At 35.7% G+C, this 12687-nt stretch overlaps 1 protein-coding gene across 1 annotated transcript; it reads left to right on the top strand.

The window, feature by feature from the left end:
* The first annotated feature begins 5873 nt into the window (after positions 1–5873).
* On the top strand, positions 5874–9300 carry LOC127864119 (uncharacterized). The gene is made up of 3 exons (XM_052403814.1): positions 5874–6241; positions 6715–7736; positions 8252–9300. The coding sequence occupies exons 1-3, from the start codon at positions 5907–5909 to the stop codon at positions 8602–8604; spliced, it is 1710 nt and encodes a 569-aa protein (XP_052259774.1). The 5' UTR covers positions 5874–5906; the 3' UTR covers positions 8605–9300.
* Positions 9301–12687: the final 3387 nt, after the last annotated feature.

Below are 12687 nucleotides of genomic sequence, written 5' to 3' on the forward strand. Positions count from 1 at the left end.
CTTATCTGAATTGTGTATATGTATATTAGAAGATTATCACGGTTTTCTTGTGCCTTGACCATTAATAATTGTAGTCTATCAAATTACCAGATAGTCTTTTTCAAACCAAATCTAGTTACATTTGTAATAGTAATCTCCGTTTGTTGAACATTAACCTTGGTTGTCACGATCTAATTTTTATGATAAATCATTATCAAGATTTTTGCACAACTGGGTTGTTATTTCATGTATGTACTATTTTATCAGAGCATTTAAGGTGGTATGGATAAACATGAAGTCATGTGAGGCCTAGAAACAGACCAGTATGAGGCTTTGATAACACTGTATTGATAAGTGCAGGACATGATTAACTTATTTCTTATCCACCATTCACCAAATATTGTCTAACTTCTATTATTTAATGCTCATAAATAGTGCAACTGTGTCAGAAATGAAAACAAATGTCTCGTGTTACCTATGTTGAACGATGCTTTATTTAATCAAAAAGGATGTTCTTTGGTATCAATTTTGGAAAAACAGAAACAAACAAAATCAATAGTTATATGATAAAGCTTAAGCATTTCAGGTGGCGTATAGGCATGTGTATCTATCAGTCCGCACACCTTCAAACACACACACACAGTTATGTGTAATGAGATTTAAATTATCATATCATAAGTCTGGAGCAGTGCTCCAGTTGGGTTTAAATGGAAGAGCGCCCCACCCTGCCACTCTGAAGCCCCGCCCTTCCCTTCCGAGATCCCGTCCTGCCCTTGTATTTATTGAAAAATTATTATTTTTTGTGTTAACTTATGATAATTTATCAATCACTTTTTTACATTGAAATAAATTTATTCTTCATTGTAGACATTTTATTTGCATGGTTTAATAATAATGGTAATAATATATTATAACAATAATAATTAACATTAAAAGTAATAAGCAACAGGGAGCATTCCAGATACCATTGCGCGCTCAAAAGTGCCATTTTGACAAAATACTGCGCGTCGAAAATGCCCTTTTGACAAATTAGCCACCCACCCTGCCCTTTTCAAATCACAGCTGGAGCACTTCCGGATGATGTCCTTTTGTATTGTGTCACGCATGATGTCCTTTTGGTAGGATGTCACATATGATGTCCTTTGGTATTATGTCACAAATGATGTCATTTGGTGTGATGTCACAAATGTTGTCCTTTGGTTTGATGTCACACATGTTGTCCTTTGGTATGATGTCACATATGATATCCTTTGGTATTATGTCACAAATGCTGTCGTTTGGTATGATGTCACACATGTTGTCCTTTTGTATGATGTCACATATGATGTCCTTTAGTATTATGTCACAAATGTTATCCTTTGGTATGATCTCAAAAACCATGTCATTTGTTGTGATGTCACAAATGTTGTCCTTTGGTATAATGTCACCAATGATGTCCTTTGGTATTGTATCACAAATATTGTCCTTTTGTATGATGTCACAAATGATGTCCTTTGGTATGATGTCACAAATGTTGTCCTTTGGTATGATGTCACAAATTTTGTCATTTGGTATGATGTCACAAATGTTGTCCTTTTGTATGATGTCACATATTATGTCCTTTGGTATTATGTCACAAATGTTGTCCCTTGATATGATGTCACAAATGTTGTCCTTTGGTATGATATCACCAATGATGTCCTTCGGTATTATGTCACAAATGTTGTCCTTTGGTATGATGTCACAAACGATGTCATTTGGTGTGATATCACAAATGTTGTCCTTTGGTATAATGTCACCAAAGATGTCCTTTGGTATTATGTCACAAATGTTGTCCTCTGGTATGATGTCACAAATGATGTCATTTGGTGTGATGTCACAAATGTTGTCCTTTGGTATAAGGTCACCAATGATGTCCTTTGGTATTATGTCACAAATGTTTCATTTGGTATGATGTCACAAATGATGTCATTTGGTATGATGTCACACATGATCTTCTTTGGTATGATGTCACCCATGATGTCCTTTGGTATGATGTCACATTGAGATATGGAAAAACAGAAACATGCACTATAAATAGTCATAGGATTAAGCTTAAGCATATAAGGTGGCTTATAAGCATGTGTGTCAGTCGCTCCGTAATCTCTCAAAACACCAAAACAGTTATATGTAATGAGATTAAATAAAACAGTGTTTTTTTCACCATTTTGGAATGGGGCTGGGTCCTTTTGGATTGGGAACAATTGTGTTGTTTTTACTAACATATACTTAAAAATTTAGAATAAAATTGATTTCATTATTAATTTACTAAGCTGCAATTTATAAAGCTGGATGGGACATAACTTAATGTTGAGACAAATTAAGTTCTTTTTTCGGAAACCTTCAATTTGGCATAGTTATGTCCTATTTAGGAAAAATGTATACTTTTTTCCATTGGCAATGGGTTCCACTACAGGCCCCACATTTGATAGAAAAAACACACTTAATAGTCATATCATTAGTCTGGAGTAACAATATAAACAGAAAATCATGAGAGTGCGTGTCATAGTTATCATTAATAACAACTAAAATGAATTGAAACTTCAAATATTGACAAACTTTAACTGTCCAACACTTCATGAGAGTGATTTTAAGTGGACGTGTTAAACGTATGGACCGACGAGAACAACCAGACAAATGAGTACACTAGAAACATGATCGATACTGCTGTAATATTCGGCAAAACATCTGTGCTGTTTCAGGTGGTACTGGTCAGTCGCTACGCTAATCAACAAGCACATGCTGGAGTATTAGGCTCAACATCTGTGCTGTTTCAGAGGGTACTGATCAGTCGCTGAACATCTGTGCTGTTTCAGGTGGTGCTGGTCAGTCGTTGACGCTGATCAACAAGCACAGGTTGGAGTATTAGGCTCAATATCTGTACGGTTTTAGAGGGTACTGGTCAGTCGCTGACCCTGATCAACAAGAGCAGGCTTGAGTATTAGGCTCAATATCTGTACTGTTTCAGGGGGTACTTGTCAGTCGCTGACCCTGATCAACAAGAGCAGGCTTGAGTATTAGGCTCAATATATGTACTGTTTCAGGGGGTACTGGTCAGTCGCTGACCCTGATCAACAAGCGCAGGCTTGAGTATACCGCTCAATATCTGTACTGTTTCAGGGGGTACTGGTCAGTAGCTGACCCTGATCAACAAGCGCAGGCTTGAGTATTAGGCTCAATATTTGTACTGTTTCAGGGGGTACTGGTCAGTCGCTGACCCTGATCAACAAGCACAGGTTGGAGTATTAGGCTCAATATCTGTACTGTTTCAGGGGGTACTGGTCATTCGCTGACCCTGATCAACAAGCGCAGGCTGTAGTATTAGGCTCACTATCTGTGCTGATTCCGTCGGTACTGGTCAGGCACTAAACCTCTGTGCTGTTTCAGGTGGTACTGGTCAGTCCCTAAACATATGCGCTGTTTCAGGTGGTACTGGTCAGTCACTAAACTTCTGTGCTGTTTCAGGTGGTACTGGTCAGTCCCTAAACATATGCGCTGTTTCAGGTGGTACTGGTCAGTCACTAAACTTCTGTGCTGTTTCAGGTGGTACAGGTCAGCCCCTGAACATATGTGCTGTTTCAGGTGGTACTGGTCAGTCACTAAACTTGTGTGCTGTTTCAGGTGGTACTGGTCAGTCACTAAACTTCTGTGCTGTTTCAGGTGGTACTGGTCAGTCGCTTAACTTCTGTGTTGTTTCAGGTGGTACTGGTCAGTCACTAAACTTCTGTGTTGTTTCAGGTGGTACTGGTCAGTCACTGACCATGATCAACAACGCAGGTTGGAGCAGATGACCCAGGGATCTGAAGTGGTGGACGTGGAACTGCAGAAGGTAACCAGGTCCAAGTACTTTTGGGCCGCGCTGTGTGAAAACAGGGCTAAATGCATGAGCATAAAGTGTTGTTCCAGAGTAGAGTAGCATGTGCAGTCCGCACAGGCGAATCAGGGACGACACTCTCAGCCTTTATGGATTTTTTTTATTTAAAGTATTTTTTTAAACAAAAATCCTGTTTACGAAGAAAGTGTCTTCCACACAGGCTAATCAGGAATGACCATTTACAAACATGCATTAAGTCCCATTTTTTCCCCAGATCATGGCTTTTGTAGTTTGTTTATGACACTACTTTCAGTAGGGGTTTAGGGGTCGAAATTGATAAGCACAAAACTACCGATCCGTCGCTTTAGTCAAACATGTTAATCTTAGAGTTCAAGAAGATGGTTTGTTCTTTATTTAGCGTTTAAGCTCACCTGAGCACAATGTGATCACCTTTTGTCCATTGTGAGTTTTCTATCATCAACAATTATCTACTTTACACTCTAGAGGACACATTTATTGCCGATTTTCATGTAACTTGATCACAAGATTTGTCCCAATGATATCTTGGCTGAGTTCAAAACTGTGTTATTTAAGGTAAAAAACTAAGTCAAATTGAAGAATAGCTTGTTAACTCTCTATAAGTCACATAAAGTGCAATTTTCATTACTTCTTGATAACATGCACGAAGTCACATTTTTAGTCGAATCAACATGCAACTGTGTCAGAAAATTTTGTTCTCATGATATCTTAGCTAAGTTCAAAATCGTTTCGATCCGTTGAAAAACATGGCCACCAGTTGACGGGGCAGTTTTCCTTATATTGCTTTAGTAAATTCTTGTTTACAATCTAGACGTCATATTTATTTTCCAATCTTCCTGAAACGTGGTTAGAACATTTGCTCCAATAATATCTTTGATTATTTCATAAATGGTTTGGGTTAGTTGAAAAGCATAGCTTCCAGGAGACAATCGGCACAAAACACAGTTGATCAGAAAAATAAAGGCATTACTTTTCCTACTAAACAATAGAAACATTCTCTTCTTTGATGAGCAACAGGAGTCTCATGATTATTTATGTTTTCTTTGAAGTTTTGTACTCTATATATCTTTGAAAAAAAATCCTTTAAGATTAAAAATGAACACATTGTGCCACCCACAGCATGATGTCTGCAAAAGACGAAAATTAGGAAAAATACAGCCTAGTTCATCAATTGTACTTTGATTTACTGAAGTTTCATGTTTGCTATTGGTAAACAATATATGCTTCGTCTAGCCAAGTTTGATGCATGTTTGACAAACACAGTGGTAGTAATTGCAGCAACATGTAGAAGCATATTTAAATCAAAAGTGGATCCTTTAATTGAGTTATACAGTTCACATAGAGTTGTAATATCCATTTACTTTTTTTTTCGACCGTGTTATATTTTCAGGATCGGTCATGCATCAGTATATCCCCTGTAAGTTAAATTCTCACTGTTAAAAAGTGTATTTTTTGTGCTAGCTTTCAGCTAAATTTATTGTAAAAGATTGCTCCCATCAACGTTAGGAGATACCCAACGTGCTTTCATATAAGTGGTCAGGTTGAAAAAGAAAAACAGTATTGGGCGTATCATATACCTAGTGGTTCTGTTGAAAACTGTTTCAATGTAAATATCAGTTTAATTATGTGAATGGAAAATTAAGACGTCTCTACTCTAGTTAAACTGTTAACTGATATAATTTTAGCATATGTCTTTTCAAATATATATTTTATGAACATTATAATTGTTTATTGTATACCTTGCATACATTTAAAAAACAAGAGTTGTTCTACAAATATTGCTTGAATTTCACTTTTTTACCTTAAAATGCTTTAAAGTGCTTGAAGTTTGACTGCAGGTTTCTGAATGATCGTACAGGCTTTGTTGTATGATAACGTCCTACTCATATGATTTGATAATGCGTACTGGTACATGAGTTCAAGTACTGATAACACAAATGTGTATCATTCAACAGTACCGTCCAAAGTAATAGATTAGATGATTTAAGCCACCAGTTGAAGGGGTGTAATTTAATGGGCACAGATTTCTTAAGAATATTTATAATAAGGGATTAAGATGGCATTGTTTTCTCAGTCAACTGTGGGTAAAGGCTCTGATTCATTTACAGACTTTTGTTGTTCACCGTGTCAAGAGCACAAAATTGACCAGTGGGCCGAGTTTTACTGCGATAACTGTCTAAAATTTTATTGTGCAAAATGTATTAACTTGCATGGTCAGTTGTTTGGAAAACATGTGACATATGGAAGGGGAGACACAAGTAAGTGGCCAGTGTCCAAGGAAGTGGAGGATTTCATTCAGAAATGTGACCTTCATGAAGACAAACGGCTAGAGATGTTTTGTAATGACCACAATCAGCTGTGCTGCACTAATTGTGCTTTCCTCAATCACAGGTAATTAAGACATGTATATGCTTTCAAATATAATTGGTCAATGTTGTGTGAAAAAGGGGTTTAATGCTTGTGCATAAAGTGTCGTCCCTGATTAGCCTGTGCAGAGAATCAGGGACTACACATTTCGCTTTTGTGCTATTTTTTTCAAGAAAGTCTCTTTTTAGCCAAAATCAAATTTAGACCGAAAATATTTGGAACAACACTTTAGGCACATGCATTAAACCCCTTTTTGACAGAGCAAGGTTCATTTGTTTTCATAAAAAGACCATTCAATCTATCATTATTTAGATCAATTTTGGCAAAGTGTTTATTGAAATTATAAATTGAAACTAAATTATTACATTCCATAGGTAACACTATTATCCCTGAAAAGAGCATTTTGAAAACAGGATAGATCTGATAAAGTGTTTACATATTTTTATTTCATGCTCATTTAGACCACATAAAAATATTGATGTATGGTTTCATTTCAGACAATGTGCTAAAGTAGTGCTTATATCTGAGTCAGTGAAAGGACCTTTGCCAGACTTGCAGCAACTATCAAGAAAGATTCAAACTGTTCTTGTAGAACTAAAAAAACTTCAGAATTATTGGGACACCAATATGCAGTCTTTGCAGGTTTCGTACAACAAACAATTACATGAAATAGGTCAAACACGCCAGAAAATAAATACAATTTTAGACGAGATTGAGAAGACAACATTGAAAGAGCTAGAAGATAAGATGACGACTCTGAAAGCTTCGGTCAACACTAATGTGGACAATTGCAGCAAGCTTCAAAATGAACTGACACGACTCAGAGACACAATACATGACATTGTTGATAAGGGTAAAGCAGAACTCTCGTTTATTGCAAGTAAAAAATGTCTGGAAAAAATTAATCAGTCTGAAACATATCTGAAAGAGAACTTAGTTCAGGTAGAAAGTTCACTGACATTCCATGTTGACAGTGATTTTCAACAGCACTTGTCTAAATTGTCAGGTCTGGGGAGGATTGTGGTATGTACATGTACTCAGGCTGTGCCTCTGCCTGGTGCCCCGAACAAGGTATTGGCTGTGCAAGGAAAGTCAGAGTATGATGTGAGCATAGCAAGTGATGTAAAGAATAGATTTGATATAAGAGCCATCTGTGTTCTCTCAAATGATCAGATCCTTGTTGCAGATTATACTAATAAAAGAGTTCAGCTACTTGATCATCAATACCAGGTTGTGGGACATTGTGATTTAAATGCTTATCAATTTGACATGTGTCGTATCACCTCAAGTGAAGTAGCTGTTGCTGTGGATGTCGATCAGAAAAATGAGGTTCAGTTTGTCTCTGTGAATGACGGGAGGCTGGTTAAGGGCAGGAAGTTACGGTTTAAACATCCATGTTATGGTATTGCTCACAATCTGCAATACCTGTATCTCACTTCTGGTACTGCACTTTACAAGTATTCAATGAGTGGAGACCTGCTTATTAAGCTGTATGAGAATAAATCATACCCGTTGACAGGTAATAGTATGGTGGATATAACTTTTTTTTTTATAAATAATTATAAGGAATTTTCATATTCTATAATGATTTTTCAATATTCGCTTAAATGTTAAATTGTTAAGTTACTTTTGCATATTGCAGATAGTTATGTTTTCAAATAATATACATTAAACTTTCACCCTATGTAAATGAAACCTACTCAACAATAATGCCCATCCTTTGCTAAGTGGTGTCTTGACTTATTTTTTACTGTTTAGCAGTTGGTATTGGTTTTAGAGATTATTTTAAATAATTCCATGACAGTAATTATGTCAGCAAGCACTGACTATGTCAGTGACTACATTTACTTACTTAGAAAATGATATTGATGTGTACGTCATGGGGTTTCATTAAATAATCATTCATTCATTGTAAGAAATATCATAATCTATTAATTAAAATAAATAGCTGGTGTGAATAAGATGTAACCGTGTCTTAATTAACATAATGATCCTGTAAAGAATTTACTACATTGATTCTACTCTCTTTTGCAGTAAATAAGTGTGCAGTGAGTCCGTCAGGTGACAAGATATTTGTCACCAACTATTCCCACAGCAAGGTTCTCACCCTGGACAGAGATGGCACAGTTCTCCACACCTTTACCGACCCAGACCTGAAAGTCCCAGAAGGTATACATATGACTGCCCTGGGACAGGTGCTGGTCTGTGGAGAGGCATCCAGCACTATCCTACAGCTTGATGGTGAAGGCAAGAAGAAGCTGGCAACTCTTGCTACCAGGAGGGATGGACTTGATCGCCCACTGTCAGTCTCCTACAACAGGAACACAGCATCCATCATTGTGGGTCAAACATGTGTCACAAACATTCTTGTAATTAAATTAAAATAGTTTTGTTTCACAAGATTCTGTACATACATTTTAGAAAATGTACTTGCAACATGAATGCTTGGCAACACCGAACTTTAATTAAGTGTTCTGTTTCATCTCATGATTCACCTCGTTGAGTTATTTTGTTCCTCAATAATGTAAGATCATGAATAGGTTTATAAAGTACTTTCATCATAAAAAATCATGGCATCAAGGATATTTAATTAGGTGTTATGCTTAATTGTATAATTCACCCTGGATGATATATTATGTTGTCACACTCTTTTAAAGCAAGCTACCAACTGTTCCAAGGAATCAACTGAAACGCTGTGATGATTATTTTTCATTTGAATTGTATATAGTCTGCGTATTTGTATGATCTTTGTCTATATCTTGGAAATGAGGAATATGTATATATGTGACTTACTTGTTGTCATTTGTGATGCTCTACAATATGTTTGTGTGATTGCTATGCAAAGTAAAATGAACAATGGGATGCAGATGAGGAGAGAAGGTTTTACATTTTCATTTTATTCTCTGTCAGCATTTGTTTTGTTTTAAGAAATGTTTTGTTTCATAGAGTAACAATTGATATTTTAATTGTACAGATTTCTTCCATTGATGTTTTTAGATTTTATTTTTGTTGATGAGAATTGTACATGTAATTAATGTATGTCAAACGTGTTATTTGACGTTACCTTTCACTATATCGTCTGTTTAGCGAAACACTGTTCGAACTCAATTTCACAAAAGTTTTTAGGAAATAGAAAAAATTTGGTATTATGTTGCTTCTTTAGATATGCCATATGTTTTTTTCTTAAAATATTATAATTTTGAAGTACTATATTAAATATATCTGAATTATAACATACGATAAATTGTAAAAGAGATATTAAGCATTATTGAAGTTAGAACAGTTTTCCCACTAAAAACATAGTTTATTTGCTTTTTTATTTGGGGGAACACTGTTCTTACTCAAGTTAGAACAGTATTGCACCTAAGAATTATTGTTGTTTGCTCAAATTAAATGTGTGCAACACTGTTCCAAGTGAATTTATGATTCACACTTATTTAGTTACGGTTGTTTATTTTATACTTTCCGGTGGTTAAAAGAGATATTAGAGAAATAAAACTGATAATTCACTGTTTCAAACAGTGAAAAATAACAGTGAGAATTATCGATAATTTTCACTGTTAACTGTTAAATGACCATCATTTTTTTGACGAAATGACGTCATTATCCCAGCGGAATTCTTTAGTTAAGCTCTTTGACAATGTTAATGAACGGTGAAAAAAAACCATAAAATAAAAAAAAAATTGTTGGATTCGGTGGAATATCGATTTTAATTCACTCATGATCATAGAAAATATAAATGATTTGTAATCGATATTCCACCGAATCGAACAAATATCCTCTATTAAAAACAATAATTATTTAAGACATAAACCTTTAATAAACAAATGTCTGTTACACAAAACTGAACATAATATATTGACACTGTGTTTTTTAATCATGCAATTATTTAGCTTCACTCAGGAAGAACCGGGATTAATGCATATGCTTAGTGAAGACTGCACAGGCTTATCTGGTGTGAAATGGGATTAATCCATATGCTAAGTGAAGACTGCACAGGCTAATCTGGTGTGAACTGGGGTTAATGCATATGCTTAGTGAAGACTGCACAGGCTTATCTGGTGTGAACTGGGATTAATCCATATGCTTAGTGAAGACTGCACAGGCTAATCTGGTGTGAACTGGGGTTAATGCATATGCATAGTGAAGACTGCACAGGCTAATCTGGTGTGAACTGGGGTTAATGCATATGCTTAGTGAAGACTGCACAGGCTAATCTGGTGTGAACTGGGGTTAATCCATATGCTTAGTGAAGACTGCACAGGCTTATCTGGTGTGAACTGGGATTAATCCATATGCTTAGTGAAGACTGCACAGGCTAATCTGGTGTGAACTGGGGTTAATGCATATGCTTAGTGAAGACTGCACAGGCTAATCTGGTGTGAACTGGGGTTTATGCATATGCATAGTGAAGACTGCACAGGCTAATCTGGTGTGAACTGGGGTTTATGCATATGCATAGTGAAGACTGCACAGGCTAATCTGGTGTTACATGTAACGCACATGCATTTATTCCAGTTTTACCAGAACGCGGCTCACATGCTGAAGATAGCAAGTTTTGATACTTTCATGGCTGGAATTTATGAAGATTTGTGGGAAAAAATAAGAGAAAACTAACTAAATGTCCATTTATGATGGCCATGAATTATCACAACAGTTACTCAGTTACTTAGTTAGTGTGTTTAATAATTTGACATTAAAGTATTGAGAACCAATAAATAGTGAAAACCTACAACAGGGTCAGTTGTTGTAGCGCTGGGCTATAACTCAGAGGCTTGTGGTTTCAATCCCTGGCCCAGTAACATACCGTATTTTTTTTGCAACCAGCATAAAACCAGAACAGCCTGCTAGTAACTCGCAGTCTGTTCAGGTTTTATGCTGTTTGCTACTCATCAGTATCTTAGAATAGTACATATCGAAGCGGTAAAGGGTTAATTAATTGATGTTGTGTCTGAAATTTTGGACATAAAAAAATATTTAAAAAAACAGGTGTCCGAAAATTAAGAGACAAACAATTTACAGACACTAAAAATATTGCATTGATGATCAGATACGGGTATTCAATGTGTATAGTTTCAATTATTTAAACGAATAATAACCCGTGTTTTGTGAAGTAACACACAGTATTAAATTAGTTGTATGTTTCATTCCATTCTGTTGGGTGAAACAATTGTATATTACCGGTATACATCATTATTTACCCTTATAACGCACATATAATGGTCATTTGCCTAATGGCATCGTCTGTAAGGTTTTATGACCTTAATCCGGTTGTAAAATCGCATGTTCAAAGTGTCACCTGATATGTGCAACTTGGTAGATTGTTGGTATATGACATTGTCCAACAATTTTTTAATTAAATTAAGTCATTAATTATGGACGGAAAACTGTATGTCCGAAAATTAAAAGTCACTAAAAATAATTATTTTGGCCAAAAAGTTGGTGTCCGCCAATTTTAAAGTGTCCGAGACTTAGAGTTTTTACGATAACTTGTGTGAAGTTGATCATGAAATCCTTTCTTTGGCCATACTCCCCCTGGCTCTGATTCAATTTCTACAGTTGTCAGTTACTGGTACAAGTATGTGTACTTTATTGTAGTAAACCCGCTAACCCGGAAAAAGTGTGAGTACTTTGTACAAGTAAAGCAGCTATTTTAGGAAAAGTGTGAATACTTTGTACTAGTAAACCAGCTAACCCAGGAAGTGTGATTACTTTGTTCTAGTAAACCAGCTATTCCAGGAAAAATGTGAGTACTTTGTACTAGTAAACCAGCTATCCCTGGAAAAGTGTGAGTACTTTGTACTAGTAAACCAGCTATTCCAGGAAAAGTGTGAGCACTTTGTACTAGAAAAACCAGCTAACCCAGGAAAAGTGTGAGTACTTTGAATTAGTAAACCAGCTATTCCAGGAAAAGTGTGAGTACTTTGTATTAGTAAACCAGCTATTCCAGGAAAAGTGTGAGTATTTTGTACTAGTAAACCAGCTAACCCAGGAAAAGTGTGAGTACTTTGTACTAAACGGCCACCGGAAAAACTTTGCGAAACCGAAATTTCGCAAACTTAAGTACCCTTTTTCTTAAAGATTTGCTACTTTGAGACATAGTATGCGATAAAAGTCTTATCGTTGATTAATAATTGGTTATTTTCACTCAAAAAACGCGTTTTCTTCACTATGAAATTTTTAAGCAAAGTTGGGGTTCCCATGGGATTTTTGCATTTTCCCATGGGATTTTCGATTTTCCCATGGGATTTTTTCTCCCATGGGATTTTTTTTCTCCCATAATTTGCAAATGGGAGAAAAATCCCATGGGATTTTGAACATTTTAAAAAACGTGTTTTATTTGCGTTTGCAAGTATTTTAACGTTATTTAAGGACTGTATATTGGTTTTATGCCAATTATATATAAAAATATTTAGTAATAAAAAAATCCCATTTTAAAATGGGAGAAAAAAATCCCATGGGATTTTTTT

Source organism: Dreissena polymorpha, unplaced genomic scaffold (genome assembly GCF_020536995.1).
Source record: "Dreissena polymorpha isolate Duluth1 unplaced genomic scaffold, UMN_Dpol_1.0 chrUn130, whole genome shotgun sequence".
NCBI lineage: Eukaryota > Metazoa > Mollusca > Bivalvia > Myida > Dreissenidae > Dreissena > Dreissena polymorpha.

Excerpts from the sequence above, each read along its gene's own strand:
- LOC127864119 (XM_052403814.1), top strand. The coding sequence starts at position 5,907 with ATGGCATTGTTTTCTCAGTCAACTGTGGGTAAAGGCTCTGATTCATTT. Across the intron at positions 6,242-6,714 it reads TGTGCTTTCCTCAATCACAG|ACAATGTGCTAAAGTAGTGC; the intron begins GTAATTAAGACA and ends GTTTCATTTCAG. Across the intron at positions 7,737-8,251 it reads TAAATCATACCCGTTGACAG|TAAATAAGTGTGCAGTGAGT; the intron begins GTAATAGTATGG and ends TCTCTTTTGCAG.